Source organism: Lontra canadensis, unplaced genomic scaffold, assembly GCF_010015895.1.
Source record: "Lontra canadensis isolate GAN:19392208 unplaced genomic scaffold, GSC_riverotter_1.0 scaffold9, whole genome shotgun sequence".
NCBI classification, from domain to species: Eukaryota; Metazoa; Chordata; class Mammalia; order Carnivora; family Mustelidae; genus Lontra; species Lontra canadensis.
The window spans coordinates 33,125,345-33,152,667 of NW_022631003.1; the positions used below are offsets into that span (position 1 = coordinate 33,125,345).

The following is a 27,323-nucleotide window of genomic DNA, read 5'->3' on the forward strand; positions in this document are numbered from 1 at the left end:
TTGAACCCTCTGTTGTCCCTCTGTATTTTTTTTTTTTCCTTTTCTACCAAAAAGGAAAAAAAAAAGGTTAGAAAATTCTGGGTCCTGTCCTCCCTGCATTTTTAGCAGCTGCATTCTCTCAGTAGCTAGAGAAATCCTAACGAAGTCCATTAAACCAAGAAGTCCCTTTCTTTTCCTTTTAGCATGGAGCACTCCTCCCTGATGGTGGGCTATGCTAGTCAGGTTGAAACAACTTCTTTTGGGTGTTTTCTTGATGTCTTTTTCACCTGTTCAGACTTCTTCACACAGCATAGGCACCCCTGACACCACATGTATCACTTTGTGAGAACCTCCCCTAGAGTTCACCTTATAGTAAATCCGTCTTTGACGAAGAGGTCCTAATAAGCTCCTTTTTCCTCTTTGAATCTTGCTTTCTAGCTCCCCCTACCTGCCCAGGATAAAGGTAACATAGGAATGTTGAGAATTACGGGGAAATTTAGTTTTAGTGTTGGGGACAGTTTGTAACTTTTTATAAAGATGATATAATGCAGTATGAACAGAATACATGATCACTAGCAGCCAATTAAAAACGGTTCTTCTCTGTACAGCACAAAGAGTGAGCCCTACTGTTACTATGGGCTTCAGTTAATATTAGCGAATCAGTATTGGCTCATCAGTCCTGACAAGTGTGTACGAATGTGAGAGGTTAACAGGGGAAACTGAAGTGGGAGAGGAGACACGGGGGAACTCTTTTTGCTCACTTTCTCTGTAAACCTAGAACTGCTATAAAAAATAAAGTCTCTTATAAAAAAAAATTAATACTTGGACTCGTTAGGCTCAGGTGGGCCATGGTCAGTGGAAGTTGGCATGAAACCTCTTAGAGAAGAGAATATTGCGTCTTATAAATAAAGCAGGAATGACAAGTGAGAAGGCAGTAACCCAAAGGGGGGTCTTTTAACCAAAGACTTGCAAGGGAAACACAGGATTCTTCATTTAGTATCAACCTATTTAGTTGGCAAAGACATTTGGCAGCCCCCTTAGATTTTATTATTGCTTCTTTTTCTAAACCAATTAATTCAACAATTACCTTCCAAGTTTTTTAGCACCTCTGTAGTTAGTTGACATTTATTAAATAGCTATTGGTTTTCCTCAGCTTGAGAAAATTTCTGCCTTCCCAGTTAACCTAAGGAAGAGAAGGATTTTTCATTTTTTTAAAGATTTTATTTATCTGACAGAGAGAGAGGGACAGTAAGAGAGGGAACACAAGCAGGGGGAGTAGGAGAGGGAGAAACCAAGCAGGGAGTCCGATGGCGGGACTCGATCCCAGGACTCTGGGATCATGACCCAAGCCAAAGGCAGACACTTAACAATTGAACGACCCAGGCGCCCTGGATTTTCCTTTTATTCTAAGATTATTCCACTTCTTTGAAGCCATCAGAGATAATGTTATTCTTTTATATCTAAATATGCATAAATGAGAGAAGTAATACAATGGCACGCAGCTGAAGGAAAGTTCTAGCACCGTGGTTCTCACCTTGGTTACAGATTAAAATCAGCTTTACCAACTACTCCTCTCTGGGTTCCATGGTTAGAGCCTAAGTAAGCATCGGATTTTTTTTTTAAATTTTATTTAAATTCAAGTTAGTTAACATATAGTGTATTACTGGTTTCAGGGGTAGAATTCAGTGATTCATCAGTTGCATATAACACCCTGTGCTCGTTTTGTCAAGTGCCCTCCTTAACATCCATCACCCAATTACCACATATCCCCCCACACCTCCCCTCCAGCAACCCTCAGTTTGTTCTCTATAGTTAAGACTCTCTTAGGGTTCGTTTTCCTCTCCAAAATCTTGTTTTATTTTTCCTTCCCTTCCCCTATGTTCATCAGCTTTGTTTCTTAAATTCCACATAAGACTGAAATCATATGGTATTAGTCTTTCTCTGACTGACTTATTTCACTTAGCATAATACCTTCTAGTTCTACCCATGTCATTGTAAATAGCAAGATTTTGTTCTTTTTGATGGCTGTGTAATATTCCTGTGTCTGAGTCTGTGTGTGTGTGCGCACACGCGCACACACACACCACATCTTCTTTATCCTCAATCAGTGGATATCTAGGGTCTTTCCATAATTTGGCTATTGTGGATATTGCTGCTGTAAACACTCGTGTGCATGTGCCCCTTCAAATCACTATTTTTGTATTCTTTGGATAAATACCTAGTAGTGTAATTGCTGGATTATAGGGTAGTTCTATGAGCATCAGAATTTTTTAATGTGAAAACAAAGTTGAGAAACACTGAGTTAGAAGGTCTTTCATCATTGGAACATCTTTATTCCTGATTTCCTAGTTTCCTTGTTAATATGGAAAGAATTGGCCCTGCCCCCACTCTATCTTAATTAATTAATTAGCTAATTAATTAATTTTTACTCTTATTCTGTACTTGAATACAAGCTTTGAAGTCAGTTAGACCTGGCTTAAAAACCTTACAGTCTTGAGCTATTACTTAACTGGTTTCAGCCTCCTTGTTTCTTCATTTATAAAGTTAGGACAGTAATACCCAGCTTACCTGTGAGGCTGAAGCAGGGCACTATGAAGTGCCTAGGACCATGTGATTGGCTTGTAGAAAGCTGCCAATAAGTGTGGTGCTATAACCTGGCAGTTAACAGCAAGGGCATGGCACTCAGAGATATCTGAGAATCCTACGCTTGTATCTGTGTGATCCTATATTACTAAGTACCCTCTTCCTATAAGTCCTCCAAAGTATAATAAAGTCTAGTGTTGTTTTAAGATGTTTCATTGAAATAATGGACTTAAGTACTCAGTACCCTGCCTGGCAAGTACTAAGTATCCTCTTAGCAGACAATAGTTGTTATTATGAGGCTTGCTTGCTTTCTCATTTCATCTCCTAGACCCTGCCTTAGGAGCAGTCTCTTTGATTTCACACAATAGAATTTACTCTTTTGGACAGATGTATTTATCTTCTCCCAGATTTTTATTCTGGGAGAAGATAGATTATGTACAGTTAAAATTTTTCTGTATAGACAGTTGTCCAAATTTTTCATTTTTCTCTTTCTCCCAAGGACATGTGTTTCTTTTTTTCTTTCTTTTTTTTTTTAAGATTTTATTTATTTATTTGACAGAGATCACAAGTAGGCAGAGAGAAAGGAAGGGAAGCAGGCTCCCCACTGAGCAGAGAGCCCGATGCGAGGCTCGATCCCAGGATCCTGGGATCATGACCTGAGCCAAAGGCAGAGGCTTTAACCAACTGAGCCACCCAGGTGCCCCAGGACATGTGTTCTTTTCTGAATATTGGTGGCATGTGGGAGGGAATCCAAATATATTATCAAAATATTAATGACCCTGTGGATATTAATAATCCAGTTTACACCTGAGAGAGAATTTTGAGGAAGAATTCGGTTAAGGAAAAATACCATCTATAGAATATAGTAATCAATCAACCAAATAAGCACCAAACAAATAAAAACCCTTTTTCTTTCAGTGTATAGAAATGGTTGAGGTCCTTAATTCTCTTTCTTGCCCAAGTAGCTTCATGATGCTAAGGAACCATGGTTTTAATTCAGCTAACATTCTCAAAAGTGTGCATGTGTGTTTTTTTAGAAACTTCTTGAAAAGGCTAGTTACTCATGCTATGAAAATTCTCATTTTAACGAAGAACATTTTTTTTTTTTAAGATTTTATTTATTTATTTGACAGAGATCACAAGTAGGCAGAGAGGCAAGCAGAGAGAGAGGAAGGGAAGCAGGCCTCCAGCTGAGCAGAGAGTCCGAAGCGGGGCTCGATCCCAGGACCCCAGGATCATGACCTGAGCTGAAGGCAGAGGCTTTAACCACTGAGCCACCCAGGCACCCCAACGAAGAACATTTTATGAGAGAAATCATTAAAGTCTCAGTGACTGTGTCTATGAACTAGGCAAAAGTCAATTGAAATAGAGGAGTGTTTTGTGTTTTTTTTTAAGATTTTATTTATTTATTTGGCAGACAGAGATCACAATTAGGCAGAGAGGCAGGCAGAGAAAGAGGGAAGCAGGCTCCCCACTGAGCAAGGAGCCTGATGCGGGGCTGGTTCCCAGGACACTGGGATCATGACCTGAGCCGAAGGCAGAGGCTTTAACCCACTGAGCGACCCAGGTGCCCCGAGGAGTTATTTTTTTTTAAAGATTTATTTATTTGTTTGTTTATTTGAGAGAGAGAAAGAGAACATGGGGTGGGGTGAGGAGGTAGACAGTAAGAGGGAGAAGCAGACTCCCTGCTGAGATCTGGGCCTCCAGGATCATGACGGGAGCCAAAGGCAGTCACTTAACCAACTGAGCCACCCAGGTGCCCTAGATGAGTTATTTTTTTGGAAAAACTTGGTTTTATTAGGCTGTAAGAGGCTCACATGAGCTGTTTCTTAGCTTATATTGTTATTGCTTCATTTTTTCCAAATAGTCCATGCAGTGTATAAAGTATTCTTATTTGCCAGATGAATCCATTAAGGCAAAAATATGAACTGACTCACTTAAGTGCACATGTAGCCAAACAGTAGAAGTTCAAGAGCTGTACTGAAGTCCACTGGCCCCAAACCCATGCTCTTTCTAGTGGACTCCTGCTGAAGTCTCATTTATCCTCCATTATTGAAAAGTATTCATAATTTTAACTCCACTGTTGCTTATTTACCATTAATTCTGAATCTGGGTGGTCCAGCTTTTTATGGTCATCAAACAAAACCTCCTATATAAAGAATTGTATCCTCTCTAGATTGGCTGATAATTTTCATTTTATTATCTGCATTTTGAAGGTCTCTTTTTTTTTTTTAAAGATTTATTTATTTTGGGGCGCCTGGGTGCCTCGGTGGGTTAAAGCCTCTGCCTTTGGCTTGGGTCATGATCCCAGGGTCCTGGGATCAAGCCCCGCATCGGGCTCTCTGCTCGGCGGGGAGCCTGCTTCCTCCTCTCTCTCTGCCTGCCTCTCTGCCTACTTGTGATCTCTGTCTGTCAAATAAATAAAATTAAAAAAAAAAGATTTATTTATTTTAGCAAGACAGAGAGTGAGCACGAACAGTGGGAGAGGTGAAGGGGGAGAGAATCCCAAGCAGACTCTGCACTGGGTTTGGAGCCCCTTGTGGGGCTCGATCCCATGACCCTGAGATTACGAGATAACGACCTGTGCCAAAATCAAGAGTCAGATGCTCAACTGACTGGGCCAACTAGGTGCCCCATTTTGATACTCTTTTAATGAATCTTACCTGACCTTGATGTGAATAAATTCATGACCCATGTAGCCATATAATGTAAGGCCTATTTCCCATAGTTTTTCTAGAATGTTTTAGTTATTAGTCAATATTCTTGGAGTTGCAAGTCAGAAAACCAACTCAGGGGGTGCCTGGCTCTCTCAGTCAGTGAAACGTGTGACTCTTGATCTTGGGCTTGTGGGTTCAAGCCTCACGGTGGGTGTAGAGATTACTTAAAAATTAAAAATTAAAGAAACAGACTCAAACCATCTTAAGCAGGAAATGAATTGAGGGGCTCATGTATGTAGGATGGCAGTGGTGGACCCACTAGGGGCTCAGATCATTGTTGCCAGTTCTCTTTTGCCCTTGTGTATGTCCTGCTCACCCGCTATCCTTCTACCCAGTCTGTTTCTCTATCTCGCCCTTCCCTTCTGGTTCTCTCTCCCTCCATCTCTTGTGGTAGCTTCTGCCTGTATGTTAGCCTCGGGCTCTCCTATTTCAGATGCCTTCTCCTGTGAAGGGTAATGATCATGAATACAATAGATGCCAGGCTTATGTCAGAACAAACAGGCTGCCATTACCCCCAAAGGGTAAAATAACATCTTTCAGTTTACCTATATTATAATGAATGAGTGAATCACTCAAAGAAGGGCTTCTATGAGCAGCTACATGCCCACCCTTTAATTCAGTTATGTAGGGCAAGGTATAATGACTTCCAATCAACCCAAGCAGAATGACTTGGCTCCAAAGGAGGGCCCAAAGAGAATATAGTGGGATGAAAATGGCAGACAGCCACAGTGAATGGGGCTCTAGTGCTTAACTGATACTTTTAATTAGACATTTTGATCCCGACCAAATGTAAAAGAGGCACTTTAAAAGGCCTAGGTGGGTATTTTGTGGACGCTGACGTTAATGCTTTGTAGTAGTTATTGTAGTATTTTGTTTACACTTGCTTGGGGTGGGCGTCATAATCCAACGGTGGGATTAGGTTTCTTTTCTAAGCCCTCAAACTTGTTTGCTAATATCCTGTGAAAACCGAGGAAAGTGAATTATACAACCAGGGGCTTAGGGAGGCAAGCAAACATCATATTTATTTGAGGACTCTTATGTTTTATCTAAAACATTCATCTGCATGTTGTAATATACTCCATAATTTAGTCTGTCTAATGAGTTTCCTTTAATGTTATGCAGTTAACTAGAGAATATACATGCACACACATATAAAGGGCATGGTGCACTGACTACATCCGTATACAAATTAAAGATCTGAGGATTTTAGTAGGGAAGATAGCATAAGAAGGGTGGTATATTCACAGTCAATATGTTTTCTCTTTCTGAAAAGGAATTACGGCTCATCCCTTTTTGCCCAATGTGAAGCCGCGGATCATGGCTGTCAGCAGGTTCTGTGGCTCTATGGAGAAGATAATCAGATAACTGAAGTTGGAACTATGAATCTTTTTCTTTACTGGATAAATGAAGATGGAGGTAATTCACTCCGATTTCAGCTCTTTGCAATTTGTCAATCATTTTAAATGAGGCTGGAGAAAAAAGAACGAGGACCTTAGAATAAGGAATAAGTAGCATGAGCCAAAATGCTAAGAACTACTGTGCTTTTGTTGTTCAGGTAGAAATGAGTGTAAATTCACAGAACTGAGAAAAGTTTTTTTTAGGGTTTGGGTTCTAGATGTGCTTATTATGGAGATGTCAGCTTAAGGAATTTAAATCTCCGTGATTTGAAGATGTGTTGCCTTATTCCCTCTGCTGTCTTCTTACCCATTTTCCTATCCAAAATCCCTTGCATTTGGAGATCAGTCTCAGATCAGTTCAGTGGCCATTCATCATATGCCATAGGCTGAAAATGCTGTAGTTATAAGCATAGTCTGCTGATTCTACTGATAGGACATTTAGTGTATTTTCTTGCTAAAAGTCATGTAACAGTTGTTGCCCTTTCTGCATATTTTGATAATATATCAGAAATCTTCCAGGTTTACTCTGGAGCTCAATTTGATTAAAACACACTATTTTTAAGGGCATATTGGTCCATTTTGGGAATTGTACTTAGATCCTTGTTCATTCAAGACTTAATATGTGCTACTATAAAAATCTGTATTTCTTCATTGCCTTAAATATCCTGAATGCTCCGTATCTTTCTTTTCTATTTTTTCGGTTAGTTGGCAGAGACCATAGGGGTTTAGCAAAATGTTGACAATGTCTATGGTATTGGATGAAATGACCAATAATGGGGGACAATACATATATATGCATTTATTTCCATTAGAATTTTAGTAGTCTTAAAAGTTTAAAAACATCTTTTTAGGCTTGTTTAAGTTCTTAGGCTGTTCATTTCACAGTATTAAGTATAGAGACTAGAGATAAAAGTTTCCAAATACTTGTAAAGTCTGAGTATTCATTTTAATTAAAATTTTAAGTGAACTTTTTCTTTTAAAGTAGCTACAGTAATTTCTATTGCTCTTTTGGGTTTTGGCTGCTTATAGAGGAAAATGGTGATTCAGATGTGGCTGACTTCAGAGCTATGCACTAATTTGAGCATTAGTTGCAGAGACTAATAAGATGAGCCTTATATTCCAGTCAGTTGTAGAATAAACAGGTGTGGTGAGTACACCTTGTCCTTGGGTTGGCCGTTGGTAATCCTTGGCATTTGAAAAGCCAGATGCAGATCATGCTGATTCTTCCATTTCTGTTCTTTGTACTTGGCACTGTTTAGAAACAAAATTTATACTGGAATATTTGTGATTTCTAAATTTGGGTCATTGCAAATGACATTTATCGAAAGCTATGCTTGAAAGATGACAGCCAGTGTTACACTCTGTATTTAGGAGAAAATATATTGATTCAACTCCTTTCTACCTGCCCACTCCTACCTCCAAACCCCCTTCCCCCAAAAAAACCACACAACCCTAAAAAAAAAAAAAAATTATACAGAAGTGGTAACATCATTATTTATGGATGGGAGATGTCAGGATTTAAGTTCAGTCTGAATCAGAACTACACGATTTAAAACAGAAACACCAGAAACTTGTCCTGGTGAAAAATTACCTGTTATCCAAACAACAATCATGAACCATTTCCACTATGACTTTTAAAGGTCAGAATAGACATGAGTGAATTTGCCTTTTGGCTCTTAGAAAATATATCAGACCTTAGGAGTTAACTGTTATGGTTGCCTGAGATGGTTTTAGTTTTAATGCTTTTTCAACTTGCGGGTGTTCACCTAACAGAGCAAATAAAATTTGAAATAAGGAGAAAAGAAGTACAATAAATGTTTGGACAATAGCATGAGAGAAGTCATTAGCATGTCAGGAATAACCTTTGGGCTAAAAACAAAAGAAGACACTAAAGGAACTCTATAGTACCTTTGATTTATACCATGCGACTTTTGGAAAATTCAAAGAATAATGAGTTGAAAATCAACAAAATAATACTGATTTTCACAAACTTTACCCCTCGGAGGTATGAGTAGAGTCCTTTCAGTAAAAACCTGCCATCTTTCTATGAGCACACTCACTGCCCCTTTTGGACAAGACGGATGCCCCAGAAAGGTATACCAAGTAAATACTCTGTCCTCAGAGCACAGTGTTGTGAACTGTAGCTATCCGTGGTACTGGGCTTGTAACTCATGTGATTTTGATTCTAGTAACATTGACCCTGCGAGCAAGATCACACAGCACTGATTCTCTGCCTCACTGTGTTGCTGAGTAATTTACCAAACATGCTTACTATTCACAGCTGGAACAAACCATTTTACCTTGCCCTGGTCTCTGGAGCTACCCTGAAAATAAGACCCAGTTGTGCGGCTGAGTTTAGAGTTAGTTGGGAGAATGATCATGGCAGGGAATGTTTGATGTTGCTCGGTCTGCGTGGGCCCCATGAGCCTTCTCAGACATCAGGCATTTGTAGACTTTGTTTGTGGAGCCCTCCTCCCTCAGGTGTGTGCCTGGCTTGCTCCCTGCTCTCCAGTCTTTGCCCACATATCCCTTTCTCAGTAAGGCTTTCCTCAAGCATCTTAATAAATGGCAGGTTCCCTCCCCTGTCACTCCTGGCATTTCCCTTTGCCTTCCCTCTTTTCTTTTTTTTTTTTTTTCTCCATAGTCTCATATATATTTAACATAATACTTGTTTGCCTCTACCTATTAGAAAGTAAACAGGAATTATATCCGTTCTGTTCACGGCTATACGCACGGTGCACAGATAAGACAATTGCAGAGGGTAGGCCCTCAATATATTATTTGTTGAATAAATAATCCTTGTGCTGACAGTGTTTGGGCACTACAAACCCTACACAAACTATAATTTTAAAAAATAATGAATTTTTTATTAGAAATTGACTTTGGGATGTCACAGATGACATCTGCCGTTACTGCTTCTAAATTCTTCATCTCCTACCAATTATTTCTTTGTCAAAAACAAGTTGTATTTGTAGGCTCTGTTTTCCTCATGTTGGGCAATCTGGAGCCAGTTCTGGCTCTTGTAAGCATGTTTGTGGTTGCAGAGGAAAATGAATATTTCTCACCCAAATGTTGTCATGTCATCATCTCTGTCTGGCAACCAGAGAAACAGATGTTCTGTGCCTTGACCTTAGGCTAGTGGTTGCAGTTTTGGGTGTTAAGTATATTTCACAGAACTGCACTTGCCCATCCAAGGCCTCTGTTTTTATTTAACTTTATGTAGTCTTAGAGCTCAGCAAGCTTTAGGAAAGGTCCAGTTCGGAGGCGCTGGAAGTGTGTTGTCTCTCGGTGTGGGGTCTGCGCGCACGTGTGCACACACACACACACACACACACACACACACAGATCCCCACATTTATGTGTCCAGCTATCTAGCTATCGCAACACACAGGTTTATTTTGAGATCAACACTTCTAAACATGACAAAAAGTAGCCCTAAGACCATTGCCAAGAACAAATTTTCTCCTTTCCAGAAAGTTGTTTTCAGCAGATGATTTTTAGAAACAAACTTCCAAAAAATCATACTGCTGTCTCCTAGGAAAAAAGGGTTATTCATTCATTCATTTATTTATTTTTTAATGCGGAAACACTTATTACGTACCACACTGGGCCAGGCACAGCACCAAGTTCGGGGGACACAGGCATGAATGTAGGGTTTTGGTCTTTCAGACAGCTTGTTTGTTGGGGACGTCTGGGGGAACCACAGGGGAGTAGGGGAGCCCCGACCACAGGATACTAAAAGAAAAGACAGTGGCCCCAGTGTTGGGACACGTAAGCTCTGATCCTGACTCACCCCCGGTGTCACCAATCTTGCAAGTCATTTATGTTTAGAGAGCCTCTGTCTTTTTCTGGAAAGTAAGGATTGCAAGAGGTGATTTCTGAAGTCCTTTTTAGCTACTTAAACTGGCTTGGGGGAGCTTACGGATACCACTGTGATTTCTCCAGTTCTTGCTACCTGGCGATCCTTTCAAGCATACGCTGTTTATTGCTCTGCAAGTAAATGATAAGCAGCACATCTGTTACAAGGTTCAACATCTTTATAGAGTGATGATTTAAGGCTTAAATTTCCCCCCTAGATTAGACTCCTGGGTGCCAGATGTGGGGAGGAGAAGGGGAAGTTGAGTACCAGACTTTCCTGTAAGGAGAGCTTGTGTGGTTGTTGGATCCCGCTGATTCTTGTAGACAGATCATCATACCGGCCCCTGTGTTGGTTAGTAATGCATGTGATCCTTCTCACAGTACAACAGTGTCTCAGCCTTGGCTCTCCATGAATCACCCTTGGACTTATGTTTTGATCTTTTGGATTTCTTGTTTTCCTCTCTCTTTTTCTTTGTTAGCCACATCCATGCTTGAGCCTACCCTGAGCGTATTAACGTTGAGTCATAGAGGTGTGAAGTCAGTATCTCTCCCTCTTTGATGTGGATACTCCTCCAGGTTTTTAAATCATTATAGATAGGGATATCTCTAAAGGGCAGTGTAGAAACTGTGACCAACCTGAAGAGACATACGTACTTCCTGTCCTCCACGGGAGTCTCAGATGGTTTGGTAATGATCAGTGTTCCTGTATCCGATCTAGCTACACGATCCTAATCACTAACCAGCGTTAATCACGGTGGTAAATTTTGACTTCAGAAGGTTCCTTTTACTGTTTGGTAGTGGAACATCTTCTCAGTTTTTACTAGGCAAGGATACATTGAAGATGATTTGATGAGTGGCTTTACTTCCTTTTTCTTCCTCCTCCTCTTTTTTTTTTTTTTTAATAAAGATTTACCTGGAGTGTGAATTGATTTGGAAAGTTAGGTAATGCAGACCAGTAACATCATCTTCATGTTTATTATCAGCAAAGTTGCGAGAAACAATTTTTTTTAAGTGGCTGTTAATATAAGGCATGGCTAATGTTGTTCAAGTTTGAAAATATTCCAATTTCTAATTGACAGAAGAAGAACTGGCAACTCCTCCACTAGATGGCATCATTCTTCCAGGAGTGACGAGGCAGAGCATTCTGGACCTGGCACACAAGTGGGTGGGTGCCTTTGACAGGAACAACTTTATAAGCACGAAACAAAAATCAATCGAAATAAGCCGAGCTTCGTGTCGAAATAATATTCTGTCGTTCCATCCAGTGTTATCTAATCTTTAAATCTGAACTTGAGCGGAAATAACTCTTCCAGATGGACTGTCTTGGCAACACCGCTAAATAAGTATTGTTTGTGGAAGGGTGGAGAGAAAGCAGTTTAGCGAGTTATCCTAGTGAGGAAGTCTTCTAGTACTAATCTCACACTCTTTGCCAGGTGTCTCCTCCCAGCTCACCTGGTTTATACTCCACGTGCTACCATTTTGCCCGTCCTGAACTTCTCAAATCTGAGTGTGTTGTTTCTAGTCTGCAGTTATTTCTAGTTCTCCCCTGCCTCTATTTATTCCAATGTAACCCTGCTAGTCAGAGAAATTAAAAATTTTACTGACATATAAATGTTTACTAACATCACATTATTAGTTTGGCTGCCTTTTTCTCCTTCCTTCCTGCCCCCTGTCCTCCCCAATTCACATACATGCTTATTTTAAAGTCAAAACACTCAAGCAAATGTAGTTGTTTTCAGTAGAGCTTCTCAACCATGTGACACAGGCAAGCACGTTAAGCCATTTGGTATTGAAATGACATTTATAACATACTCAAGATGAATGTTGGAAGAGTTGGTTATCTGGCAAAGGTTCTTGGATGGAACTTTTGACCCATGTGTTGCACTGGTCTCCAAGGGACATGAAAAGACTTTGAGCACACTGTGGTCAAACAGTATTAATAGCACAAATGTTTAGAAACGCACGTATTATCTAGGAGAGGACTAGCATAGTTTCTCTGGAAAAGGCTTTGGAAGTAAAGGAAATGTGCTATAAATAATTCTACAAAACTCTGAAGTAGACAAGACCCAACTACCACATGCTGGCTGGCACATTGGGCATGACATTTGCAAACTGTTGGTGTAATTTCAAGCAGCTTGCCCTGTCCTAAATATGTTTGCAGTTGGAAAGATGCATTTTCGAAGCTCAGTAATTTTTGTTTTATTAAAGAAAAAAAATCAACCACGTACAGAAGGTTTGATGACAAGCTGTAAGTGGAAATGCTTTCCCACACTAATGATTTGCTAGCTCGAAAAATAGGTCATTATGGAGGAAGTTTTTCCTTGACTCCTCAGCTGTAATTTATTTTAAAAGCTATTTGAAAACAGTGAGACATAAATGCCAAGAGGCATGTGGGGGGTTACCATTACTTGCCAGACAGGGGAAATTGTCCAAAGATAAGTAAGGGTGAGCAGAGTAAAAACAATTCTGTTTATTTACAAGAGATTTTTTTTCTTTTCCAGAACACAGAGCTCATCTTGTTTTCAGTTAACTTGGCTGATTTTCTGGAATTTATTTATTTATTTATTTACCTTTGAACGACATAATTGCAATTGCAGACTGAGATAAATTGAAACTTGCAAAAAGCCATATTTCTGCTGCAGACATATTTTCCTACCCTTTCAAATCATACTTACAGCATGATACCTTCTTCTTCTAATGTTTTAAATCTTGCCAAGGGCTGTGATTTTCATTTTTATCGTGGATCTGTAAGTCTTAAAAAATACTCTCATCTTATTAAAAAAGAAAGCAACAGAGAATTTTTTTTTTTTAAATAAGATGAGACAGGCTTTGAACTTTAACCATTAACATAAAAGAATGAGAATGAAACAGATTAAAGAACAAGTATTAAACAGATTGTTTAAGCGGATAGCTTAAAAACATCAGATTGTTTTTTTCATTTCCTATCTTCAAGCAAATAAAAGTTCAAATGGTTTGGCAGAAGCTGATGAGATTATACCAATAATTCAGTGATGAAATCTGACCTTAGGAGATACTAAAGACAGGAAGAGGATTTCTGCTATAAAGTCAACTGAATCAGTGAATTTAGGAAGAAAGGAAATATACAGTGTAATTTCTCAAAGTCCAAATATACTTTCTATGTTTTAAAATAATGAAATATTTCAGATAGTGAAACTCAGTCTATGTTTTTACTCCATGAAAGACCCAGTAGAGATAGGAAATTCGGAGCCAGTCAGATTGGACCTGAGTTCAAGTTCAGTTTCTGCCATTTAAGTAACTGTGTGGATTTAGAGATGTCATCTAACCTCTCCTTGAACCTAAGTTTCCTCATCCATGAAATGGGGATGATAATACCCCCTCAAAAGTGAGAGAATTTGGCACAAAATGGGTGCTCAATAAATGGTAGCTGTAATTATTAATATTATATGATACATTCTTTTATGCTAAATAGGGTTCAAGACACTTTTAACATAGAGCGCACCCTAATTAGCTTTGGGTGCGCCTTATCTTGTGAGACTTCAGGCTTGACAACAAATAAAAGGCTAAGAAACCTGGCCTGTATTAGCATATACCATGTATTTTATAGTGATCGTCTTATTTTATTCTCTCTGATCATCTCATTTAGAAATGCTGTGACCTCAAGTAGGTAGCTCAACACCTCCGTGTGTTTACACGGTGGTGGTGCTCCTCTCAGCTTTCCCTCACAGGACAAGTCACATTTGAGTTTAGTCAGAATATAGTGTAGGAAGGTAAGTACCACTAGAGTTCTTCTTTTTTTTTTTTTTGGCGTACCTTTTCCTTGAAAATATGTTTTTATTTTTTATATTCCAAACAGGGTGAATTTAAGGTGTCAGAGAGGTACCTCACCATGGATGACTTGACAACAGCCCTGGAGGGGAACCGGGTGAGGGAGATGTTTGGCTCTGGTACAGCCTGCGTTGTTTGCCCAGTTTCTGATATACTGTACAAGGGTGAGGTAAGACCATTTCTTCACCTCCTGTCATTTCCAAGCATTTGCTTATAATTTAATCCTTTAAATGTGTAAATGAAATGGTAGTTGGACCCAAGATGCAAAGGATTTTTTTTTTTTTTTTTTAATATGACTTGGCAGTTTGTCCCAAGAAACCTATATTACCAAATTACTTACTCTCATCTTTCCAGTGATCTTGTGTGTGCTCCAATCTTGGGGGGAGTCAGCTTTGTCCTCAGACAAGTATCACATCTGCCTTATGTCAGTGTAGGGATTGGAGATGTGCCAGCAAGTTTCCACTCTTATTTCTTTGTAATAGCTCACTAAAAAAGTTCTACGGGTAGTTAGGTTTCAATTTCTGGCTTCCAAAAGGACTTCCAAACTACTGGAGTAGTAATGGCAAATAGCTATGGGAAATTCATTTGAACGATCAACTCCTACATTTATTATTATTATCATCGCTGCTGTTGTCATTCCTACTCAGACTATTTTATGAAAAATTTTCATTTGGCAAAGTTGGCACACATGATAAAATCCTCCAAAAGGAATTCATTCATTTAGTTGGAAGAAATTTTCTCTTCCCAATAAATTTAGTCTGATTTAGTATGTGGTATTTCCATTCTTGGGGAGGATTGTGGGTTTTGGGGTTTTGAGGTTTTTTTGTTTTGGGTTTTTTTGCTTCCACTTTATGACAAAGCTCCGATATTTTTTTAAATTTTTAAAAGATTTTATTTGAGAGAGAGAGAGAACACAAGCAGGGTGAGGGGTAGAGATAGAAGTAGACTACCTACTGCATGGAGCCCGATGTGGGGCTCAATCCCAGGACTGCAGGATCATGGCTGGAGTTGAAGGTAGACACTTAACCAACTGAGCCACCCAGACACCCTGAGCTCTGATATTTAACATCATCGTCTTATAGCTTAAATGCATATGGGTATTATTCTTAAGTGTGAATTGGCTTAAATTAATCATATTAAAAATAAATTAATAAATAAAAATAAATTTGGTTTTTAAATTTAGCATAATTGTTTTTCCTTAAAAAAGAAAAGTGATTTTCTTTTCTGATTTTAATGGTGGCTGCTTCATTGCTTGAAATTTTCAAACTTGATTGTGAGGAATGACTTTTGACATGATTCCATCTATAGATTAATCGTTTCAATGGAGAAGAATTGAATTATTATGTATCAATACTTACGCTGATTATAAAGCTACTGTTTCACATTTTATTATGGTAGTATCTGGGTACATGCATCATTGGCCTGCTTTTTTAATAAACTAAAGTTGCCATTAAGTCAGATTTTTTTTTAAGTCCAATTATTTCACTTCTAGAAATCAGAAGTTGATAAAGTTCAATGCATTTTTAATAGGTTTGTGTCCAAGGGCATTCATAGCCAACAGGTACATCTAATTATCCTGTTATCCCAAAGAGTATGAGAAGAAAAGTGACAGCATGGGCTCTGTGTGTTAAAATCAGACTATCAAAAGCCTGTAAGCCAGTAAGGGCAGGAATGGGCATGACTCAAATATAAATTAGGAGCATGAAATCTCTCAGCACCCAATGTAACCATGCTGTCCAGCATTGTGGAGGTTGTGGCCCTTGGAGGTCTGACCTTGAACAGACATAGGTTTAGTCTTTTGTGAAGGCATAGACTTGCTTCAATTTATGTTCCCGCAATGATTTGCTTTAATTTGTGGCAAAATATTTTTGAGTTCTCATCCCCTGCCAGAAGGGTTAGGTGAGGAGGCCAATCATTCATCCTACAGGTTCTCAGAATCCTGAAAGGAATAGGATTCTTTATGTCTCCCCACTATTTTCGGTTCCCCTAGTTTCTCTTTGGTTCCTCACATCAGCCTAAAGACTGGCATATAAACCAGTTGTGCCCTAAAATCCGTTGGTACACAAGAAACAACCTGTCATTGGCTAGTTTGTTTTTATTCTAATTCAGAATAAAAAAGAGTCTTCGGCATAAGGAGCTAGTCACGTTATCATGGTGCCATTCCTTATCTCAGTGGATGTTGGATACAGTAGAATTGCTGAGTGTCTTACTTACTGGCACCGTCTACATGGATATCCTCAAGTTATACTGCATGTGGTTTTCTTTCGTAGACCATACACATCCCAACTATGGAGAATGGCCCAAAGCTTGCAAGTCGGATCTTGGACAAATTGACAGATATTCAGGTAAGGGCTTTCTCTTAAAATGTCATCGTATTTCAACCAGAGCTTAAAGCCAAATCATGTATCAGTGGGGAGAAGAGAGTAGCAAGCACTGCCATTTGGGGTTAACAAGTTAAGTTTGTAGAATTAAAGCACAGAAGAAAACAATCGCCTGTGCTTCCAATGCTGAAATATAACCATTGTTAATTTTCGATGTCTCACCTTTCAGTATTTTGTGTTTATATACTTTTAGATAATTTTCCTGACAAAATAGGGTCATACATGATTTTGTCACCTGCTCTTTTTTTTTCACCTAGTAAATCATTTGCTTTTTCATATCAATAAATTTCTCAATTCCTTGTATAAAGTGTAATTGAATTCCACTATATGGATGTACCACAACTTTTAAAGAGGTATTATTATTGGACATTTATGCTGTTGACAGTTTTTAACTGTTATGAACAGTGCAGTCTTTGATCATTTCCTTAGGATAAGTTCTTAAGATTTTAACTGTTGGGTCAAAGAGTGTGTGTGTATTTTTAATACTGTTAACCTTGTTCTGTTTATGTTTTTCTGAGCAACAGTTTACAGTAGTGTCTCATTAGATAGTTAAGCCTATTTCCAGGCAGGCATATCAAGTACCAGGTAGTAAATGCTGGGTCATATAGAAGAGACTTTTCTATAATTTGCAAACACCTTACAAGTTGTTGAAGGTTTCTCTTGAGCCCAGATATCATCACTGCCACTCACTGAACATAGCCAGGGGAAGCTGAGATTTATACTGAAATGTGAAATAAAGTTTGATAATTTGGGTGACAGTCGACAGAGCCAGGGCTTCAGCAAAAAAGTTGGTTGGCAAAGTAGCAGACCCCTCCAGAATGAGGTCCTAGGATAGTGATAAAAATGGTATTTTTGGAAGACTTACTCAGCAACATTTATGCAAAATTAATAATATTAAAAGGTAAGAATGATTGTGGTTTTTGAATTAATGAACTATCACTCTTCCCCTCTTCCGTGAAGGTTATTAAAAGGAATCTTCCATAAATGAAATAAAGGAATTTCTTAATATTAGGAGACATATAATTTACTGAGTTGTTTTTTACTCTTATATATAGAGATAATTTGGAAGGAATTAAGTACAAATTTAATGAAAAATACTTGGATGTTTTAGCTATCTTTTTTTTTTACAGTTATCTGAGTAAATCTGATGAAAGTAGTAAGCTATTAGTGTTTTCATCAAATAAAAAACATAAGTAGAACAATAAAGTTTATAATTGTCTAGACTACGGAAACATTTATCCACAACAGAAGTTGAAAGATTTTTAAGAGGGGAGTTAGTGTCGCTATGGTGATAAGAAAAGATCACTTTGGAAAATTTTCTGGAACAAGTTGTATATAAGAATGTTTCATTCTACTGAAGTTACTACACAAAACAAGAGATTTCAGAGTCACCTCTTAGAGATGATATGGGATATGAAAAGTTACTTAATTTGATTTGGTTTAAAGGATTATAAAAAAAGGAAAAGAAGTTGACTAGGATGAGGGGAAAATCAAGGTGTATTAAACTTGAATTGGAAGAAAGAGCTAAGTAGAGGTGTTTGATGGACGTAATCATGAAGCTTTGGCCAAGGCAGGCAAAAGTGGAAGTGTGTGTCATCCCCAGTGAGATCGTGACAAAATATATGCATCCAACCCCTAAAGTATAAGGAAGCGAGAAGCCCAAAGACATATTTTGGGGGCAAGATGACAAGCCATTACAAAAGTTCTCAGAGGATTTTTTTTTTTTTAAGATTTTATTTATTTATTTTGACAGACAGAGATCACAAGTAGGCAGAGAAGCAGAGAGAGAGAGAGAGAGAGAGAGAGAGAAAGAGAGGAGGAAGCAGGCTCCCTGCTGAGAATCATGATCTGAGCTGAAGGCAGAGGCTTTAACCCACTGAGCCACCCAGGCGCCCCTTTCAGAGGATTTTTAAAGTAAGATTAGGACTGAAATGAATGCTCTAATTCATTCAGTAAATATATGTGTGGAGCAAACATTATGCAAGAGGCTGTTGTAGGTACTGGTGATGTAATAGTGATAAAAGGGATAAAAAAAAATTAGAGATGTCTAAGCTATAGAAAGACAAAATAAATATTCAGCTTAAATGGGAAACCACATGAATATGTTTAAAAATAAAAGATATATATGAAGTATATGAAGGAGAGAATGAGAAGAAACAACATTTTCCTCTTACCTGTATATATTCTCTATAATACCTGTGGCTAAGAAGAAATTAATAGGGGCACCTGCGTGGCTCAGTCATTAAGCGTCTGCCTTCAGCTCAGGTCATGATCCCAGGGTCCTAAGATTGAGTCCTGCATCAGGCTCCTAGATCAGCGAGAAGCCTGCCTCTCCCTCTCCCACTCCCTCTCCCCTGGCTTATGTTCCCTCTCTCACTGTCTCTCTCTCTGTTGAATAAATAAATAAAATCTTAAAGAAGAAATAATAATTTCTCTTTTTACCTAGGTAGTAAAGTATAATTGTAATAACACTGAAAATTAATGATACACTCAGAGCTCCTTAGGAACAAGGAAAGAAAGGGATAGTCACAGGATACATGAAGTAATACGAAGTAATACAATGATTCTAAATTAAACCACAAACCAGAAGGACCAACTCTCCTCCAAATTGTTAAGTATACTACAAAGGACCATCCATTCAGAACCTAAGACCACATCCTTTTTCAATTATTTTATGCCTGTGAGCATGGAACCTAAAGTTTCAAAAGTATCCTCTTATAAGATGGCAAATTGGTGCTGTCAACGAAGCTACGGGTATCTGTTTCTCTCCAAGAAAAATAACTTAAGTGATTATTGAGGAGAAAAGCATAGAATTGCATCATGTTTTACTTTTGATCTCTTTGACATTACATGGAAACGTGGCCATTTCCTACAAAGTGCTCTGGTAAATTGAAGAGGAGAAAAACAACAACCAAAAAACCCTCAAGATTCTTGCCACTGTGACCTGGGGGGAAATTCTTCTTAGCCACAGATTTGCTTTTCATTTAACTTGTGTATTTCTGTATCTGAGTAAGAACCTCTGAGGTTAAGCATTCATTGCATTTGGCTAATTTTCCATATAATTCCATGGGTTTTTAGATTGCCCTACAAATACCTCTTGTGAGAGGAGCATTTCAAATGACAGTCTCTTTTTTTCTTTTTTTAAGCAACAAACAAAAACACTTTTGTGTTACTTATTTTTTTTAATCTTGAAATATATATATATATATTTTTTTTAAAGATTTTATTTATTTATTTGACAGAGAGAAAGATCACAAGTAGGCAGAGAGGCAGGTAGAGAGAGAAGGGGAAGCAGGCTCTCTGGAGCCTGATGTGGGACTCGATCCCAGGACCCTGGAATCATGACCTGAGCCGAAGGCAGAGGCTTAACCCACTGAGTCACCCAGGCGTCCCGTTGAAATCTATATATTTTTTTAATTTTTTTTTTTTCAGTGTTCCAAGATTCATTGTTTATGCACCACACCCAGTGCTCCATGCAATACGTTCTCTCCTTAATACCTACCATCAGGCCCTCCCAACTCTCCGCTCCAAAACCCTCAGTTTGTTTCTCAGTGTTCACAGTCTCTCATGGTTTGTCTCATGGTACTTAACCAGACTTAAACTTGGAGAACATGAGCCATATTGCTAATATTTCTTTTCTCTCCCATGCCTCTTGGCTAGTCTGATTTCTCACCATCATATTCACCTATGTGCCTGACATTTGGGGTCTTCTCTGTTCTTCAATATGCTCTGCTCTCTGCTGCTTCTTCCTGCCTTCCTCTACCTTCTACAATCTGCCCACTTGAGAAGTTATTGGTTGTCCTTCAAGACACATCTCCTTGAGGAACCTTTAAAATCTCTTTTGAACAACATCCCTCTGCCCCAGTACAAACACCTATTCATCCATTCAAATGTTACTTCTTCCTCCAGCTTCCATAGCACCTGGAATGATCACATATGGCCTTTAAATTATATTTAACTAGTCACACACTTGTCTTTGTTCCAGGTTGTTTCAATGTAAGCACTGTTTTATTTCCTTCTCGTAACCCCGATATTCAGTGCAGGGCCTGGGCTACAGTACGGACTCAGGGATGCTTCAGGCATCGATGAATAAAGGAATGAACAAGTGAGAGATATACCAGACAAATACTGAAGAACAGAAATGTGTTGCTCTTGCATGTTAACACATTCTGAGGAGAGGTGGGAGGAAGGTCTTGATTGATGTCAAATTACTTTTTCAAGAGAACTTTCAGAGGCCCTGATTTTAGATTTTTTTTTTTTTAAGTGAAATACACATACCAAGACTGCTATCAGGATCAGACAAAAGCGGGACGCTGGGTCTTAGGTATCAGGACGGTGTGTTCGCATAACTACCAGTGCTCTTGAGGGTTTAGGAGGTGGGGAATAGTGATTGCAAAGACTTGAGAGGTGAAGTCCTAAGTAGGTTAGGAAGAGGAAAGCCCAGTGAGATAGGAGCAGGCTCTGTATCGATCGGAGGCCACCAGATGAAACTTCTTTCAAAATCTGTTTTCCCCACAAGCGGCTACAGCTTTGTGGAATAAGTGACCAGTAGTGGTCTTGCATTTTTCTTGTTTTCAGTGGAACAGCGTGATAGTTTTTAGTTCCATCCCCATCACTTCCCCTTGCTGATGTCCTGAGTTGTCCTCCTCTTTGTGTGCAGACTAAGCGAACAGGGCCAGATTGCCTTGATGACTCATCCCTTGACCAGCTTCCCAGCCCCTCCTTGTTCCCGAATACACACTTCTCCATGTTCCAGGATTACAGAGCTTTGCAGGCCACTGAACAGGATTTAGAACAAGAATAGCAAATTGCTACCTGGGGGGTAGCCCCCATTATATTTTTATTGGCATCGCAGAGAGTAGATGCATGACACATAGATCGCCCTTTCAAGTTGCTCAGAACTTTCTGTTGAAGGTAAAAGGCCTTTTAGCAAAGGCCATGTACAATTATTTGCCATATGTACGTTGAATGGGAAGGAACGAACATGTTGTTAGTCGTGTTTTGGTGTAGTGTTCTTCCTGGAATTCATAAAAGGTGAAATTTCTGCGCATCACATAGTTAGGCTCAGAGTGTCACCCCACAGGCTCAGTCTGATTCGCCGTGTTGCTTTAACTTCATCTTGGATTCCAGTGGACAAAGTCAAGTCAGTGTGACTTAGAGTAGACCTGCCAAATGTTCAAGGTATGGGCCTGTACTGTGGTTTTATAATCACCCTGACGATGCAATAAGGACAGCCTCGCCCAGGCAGGCATGTGTTCTTTCCCCCGCTCTGGACACCTACTTCTGAGAAAAGAAGATAATTTCTATTTTTTTTTTTTTTTAAGATTTTATTTATTTATTTGACAGAGAGAGATCACAAGTAGGCAGAGAGGCAGGCAGAGAGAGAGGGGGAAGCAGGCTCCCCACCAAGCAGAGAGCCCGATGCGGGGCTCGATCCCAGGACCCTGAGATCATGACCTGAGCCGAAGGCAGAGGCTTAACCCACTGAGCCACCCAGACGCCCCAAGATAATTTCTATTTCTACTAACATTTTGTCTCCTCTGCTTCTGACTTATTTTGCCTTGAAAAATTAAATTGAATAATTTATCATCCAAATGAAAAGTTTGATTGCTAACTGCCTAGGTGTAAATATTACAAATGACCTGTATTATCACCTCTCTTGGATGCATCTCAGAATGCTGTAATTTTACATAAAAGTGTAAATTACAGGAGGCAAGGGGTAAATCTTAATATGATTATGTAGGTTCTTGGAGTGATATGACCTATGACTCATTGTAATCAAAATTGATTTTTGACTGTTTATAAAACTAAAACAACTAATTGGAAGCAAGTTTACTTTAACTGATGAGATTCAAGATGAAATTATGGTGGGCATGAATCACGGTAATATAGATCTGCTAAAGTGTCAATATGATGACAATTGTTATTAATGGCGTAAGTGTCTAATGTATTAATAGGAATCCAAGTACAAGAAATAAAACATATTTTGATCCTAGCTTAAATCATGTTGGCACCATTTATCAATCAAGCAGAATTTGGGAATGTTTTATCCAGCATTCATCATGAATCAGCAGTTCATAGTGGGAAGCCACACTCTTTAAGCAACTCTTTCTCATAGGGATTCAGCAAGTCACTTAGTCATTGGGCTTCCTTCATTCTTCTTTTTCTGTAAACCAGAAGGTTGTAAGTAGACCCATTCTTGGCTTCCAGGATTTTTACTGACAAATTCTGCTCTTTGAGGTCTCTAAAGGTCTTCAAGAGGAACATAGCACATAGAGTGTGTAACATAGAAGAAATAGCATCAAACAGAGGCAAGAGCCCTGGGCTTATGATTTAGAGTTTTCTAGAGCCATTTTAATGTCCTTATATGTAAAACGAGAACGTTGGCTTAAAAAGTTCATTGCTCTTCACACTTGGTATTTTTTTAGACTTTATTTTTATTTATTTATTTGTGAGAGAGGGAGAGAGAGAGGAGAGTGTGAGTGGACGAGCAGAGGGAGAGGGACACGCAGACTCGTGCACTGAGCACAGAGCTACGCAGAGCTCAGTCCCACAACCCTGAGATTGTGACCTGAGCTGAAATCAAGAGTCAGACCCTTAACTGACTGAACCACCCAGCACCCCCACACTTGATTTTTTAAGCAGCAGGATTTTCTACAAAAGAAATCTTTCCTGGAATCCCAATATACAAAGCCAATCAAAGTGGAATTGTTCTGAAGTAAAAATCCAGAGCCCTGCTTATTTGACTCATCCCCTGTATTTTATTTATTTATTTTTAAAAAGTTTCACTTTTGAGTGATCTCTACAACCAACATGAGGCTTAAGACCCCAAGATCAAGAATCACATGCTCTACAGTCAATCACCTGACTGAGCCAGGTGCCCCAAATCCCCTACACTTTAGAGGATCATTAAAGTTCTTCCCAATTCAGAACTTCAAATGTTTTGTATGAATTTCAACTGAAGTTATATTAGGACTGAAAGGCCAGTTCATGTGAAAAGAGGACATCATGTGAGTGATTTAGGCAAGCACGTGGTGGCAGACATAATGGCATGCTACTCTGGGTGGTAGGGGAGAGATGCTCCAAGTCCGTCTCCACACACGTGGCTGTGTGAACATGTGGCGGGAATTCCAGAGAGTAGCCAAGAACACGTAATTTGGTGTGAGAGAGACCTTTGGCTAGAGTCCGGGCTCTATCATTTACTAATTGCCTGAGTAGGTTTTTTAATCTCCCTAATACAGTTTTCTTAAGCATAAAATGAGATTGATAGTGGCACCTACTCTCTGCAGTTGCCATGAGCATAAATTTAGTATTAAGTCTATAAAGCTCTTGGCACCATTGCCTTTCCAGGCAGTACTTGCTCAAAGAGTGAGAGTTCATTTACACGCAGGGATGTTGAAATGAATGAATGAAGGAAAGAACAAACGAATCAAAACTAGCTTTCTACTTCTGACATCTGGAATATCTTCATTTTAATTAAGTTTTAAGTATATGAAAATTCAGGTTTGTGAAAGCAAATCACTTGCTAATGCAAATAATCAAATTCTGATTGCAATGTAGTTCCATAACTTTTGAAGGAATCAGAAAAATTGGGATGCTAACATAACACAAACAACTTTAATTTAGAGAACAGAGCTGCTGTTCAGAGCCACAGGGCTTGTCCAAATAATATTTTTCTCCGTGAACACAAAATACTCTTGAGAAAGGGGCTTTTAGCGTCAGAATCACCTGGAAGTGTTGGCTGAAGCCTGGTTGCTGGGACCCACCCCCAGACTTCTCTGAGTCAGTGAAGTCTGAGCTTGGGTTTGAGAATTTGCATTTGAAACAAGTTTCCTGGTGATACTGATGCTCCTGGTCTGGGGGATACACTTGGAGCATCACTTCTTCAGAGTAAAGAGGACAGTAATTAAATTTAACTCAGTTACTTTATTTGGACAGCAGAAGCTAAATATGGAATGGCAATAAAAAGACATTACTTCAAGACCTATACCAGCTATAAGTTCTGAGTTTAACCATAATTTAAAAATTTGTGATTCTTTCCACATATTTGATGCTTTCTCTCTAATCCTATTTTTAATGTGAATATGCTTTTAATGTTCAAAACAGGAGCATACCTCTTGTACAATGTTGGTGGTATTAATGAGTTTACAAGCGATTTCTGCACTGTTAGCTTTTGCACTTAAACATGTTTTCTTGCTTTTTTGTTATAGTACGGAAAAGAAGAGAGCGACTGGACAATCATAGTGTCCTGAGTGGAAAATACAGGATATCATCTGTGTGCTGTTGAGACAGACTGTTGCAACTGAATTACAACAGATTTCTTTAGTTACCTGTTTTTAGTTGTGCATAGTGTAGTTTGTATTGTCGGTGTTACCTGGGTGATTGTTTCCTCATGCTAGAGAAGACGAATTGCAATCAAGAGCTATTTTGTAAACTTGGTAGCAGAAGCTTACTTTACCTTCTCTTGGAAAGATGATCATGTAAGCCATATAGCATAGAATTTTCCTCAATAATCGTAGTGCCTCCCTTAATACTTTACTCAGATACACAGGTATTTGTTTATTCCTTAGCATAAGTTACATTTTCCTCAACCAAATGAGTTTGTGTTTGAAAACTGATCTGAGTAAATTTCATGGGTAACATTTCCTATGATGTGTCTTCATCTTCAGAAAATGGTTCGGTTGTGTTTTGTTTTGTTTTTTATAATTAAGACTTTGGAAAACTGGTTCTCTGCCCTCCACATTTTTTTTTGCGCCCCCCCCCCCCCATGTCCGTCTCAAGGTAAATCTCTCCCCTTCTTCCTGATGTTGTCACAGTCTGCTCCAAGTTCTCCTTGTGCAGCGGCAAGACCTGTGCACATTTCCACTATTGCCCTTTCTGCAGTGTGTTATAATTGGCTGTTTGTCAGGCTCCAGTACAAGACGGAGGGTCTTGTGTCTGAGAGATCTTTGTGGTCCCCTGCCTGGCACATAATAGATACTCATTAAATAATGAATAACATTTAGCTTCTATAGAAGTGTACCACCTTTGTTTCTATATTATGAAACCTCTTTATTAGAATTCATGGTTGATTCTGACATTGTGCACACGTACCTCATATTTTCTTTATTTTCCAGGGACTACTAAGTCATTAGAGATACTCAAAGGCATAGCTTGTTGGAGGGCTTATTTCGTATTTGAAAACTGTCTTGAAATTGAAATAACAGCTCCAGTGAGGTCTTGCTATCATACCAACCAAATGGAAATGACATTTGTTAGGTGTTAAGTACAAAATAAATCCTCATCTCTAGCTTTTCGGTAGAAAGCAAAGAGGTATACTTTGCTTTTTTAGGTGTTCATTTCTGTTGAATGGGGATTGGATGATCACGTGATTAGGGTGCAGGGAGAGCAATTCTAGATGTTATTTTCCTCATTTAGGAGTTGTGAGTTAGAATTGATTCCTGGTTTATCTAGGGGAAAGTCAGATCTAGCTAGAAAACATTTACCCTTGGAAGGTCAACTCTCAGACATTATATTTTGGTTTCCCTCAGTTCCAATAACTTTCATCTTGCTGATCATATTTCATTCTCTTTTCAGAGGAAGGGAAAAAAAAAACATTCTAAAAGTTTGATGTGTTAGAAAAATTTCCTTAAGGCATTTAGCGGCACATAGCAAATGGGGCTTTGATTCTTTTCCAAGACTTTTGGCCATAGGGTCCTTTCAGATAGGAATGGTAAAATGAAAATTAGGAAAGTATAAGATAAAAAGGAATAGTAAAAATATCTTTTGGGGGCTTTTAATTGGCGAACTGAAATCTTGGAAGAGTCTGTTCTTTTCAGGCCTCAAGTACTTTAACTGTCCTCTACACACATTCACCAAATTCTAAGGGTATGCACTTGCCTTGGCTAAATCCTGTGACCTCATTTTTAACTGAGTAGTCCAGAAAAGACTTAAAGGTAATTCTAACCTGTCAAGTAGCACTTAATAACTAGACTCACATTTCTATGACAAACAGAAATCATTTGTTTGCCTTAAATACATTTTACACTTTGCATCTCTAAATTTAGTATGGCAACACATGTCCGTCGTAGAAGTTAGAGAACAATATGTCTTGACATTATGTCTATAATTTCTTTCATCAAACCTTAAGAGCATTTTAAGCCCTTTCTACCAGATGGAGTGAAAACGAAGGATATACATTTTAAAAAACTGGAGGTCTCCTAAAACAGAGAACACAATCTGCCATTCTCTTTTAAGTAATAAGACAGAAAATTGACCTTGACACTAACTTGTTAAATAGATTTAAAAGGAACATCTGCACATCTTTTTTCCTTGTGCACTATTTGTTTAATTGCAGTGGATTAATACAGCAAGAGTGACACATTATAACTAGGCAATTATCCATTCTTCAAGACTTAGTTATCCTAACACTAATTGATCATTTATGGCGTAAGATAGTCTAGCATTAGGAACATGTGAGGCTAATCTGCTCAAAAAGATCAACAAATTAATATTGTTGCTGATATTTGCATAATTGGCTGCAATTATTTAATGTTTAATTGGGTTGATCAAATGAGATTCAACAATTCACATGTGCATGAATATAAACAGAACTGGTGGCA

General features: G+C 38.7%; 1 protein-coding gene across 4 annotated transcripts in view; it reads left to right on the forward strand.

Annotated features, from left to right (window-relative positions):
* The window catches only part of BCAT1 (branched chain amino acid transaminase 1), a 103,498-nt gene extending 78,103 nt beyond the window's left edge, over nt 1-25,395 (forward strand). For all 4 annotated transcript variants that reach the window (XM_032855256.1, XM_032855258.1, XM_032855255.1 and 1 more), the window contains 5 exons: nt 6,553-6,695; nt 11,614-11,699; nt 14,370-14,510; nt 16,612-16,686; nt 24,933-25,395. In XM_032855256.1, the coding sequence (XP_032711147.1) occupies nt 6,553-6,695; nt 11,614-11,699; nt 14,370-14,510; nt 16,612-16,686; nt 24,933-24,974 (487 nt within the window). In that variant the 3' untranslated portion in view covers nt 24,975-25,395. The remainder of the gene's footprint in view (nt 1-6,552; nt 6,696-11,613; nt 11,700-14,369; nt 14,511-16,611; nt 16,687-24,932) is intronic.
* Nucleotides 25,396-27,323: the final 1,928 nt, after the last annotated feature.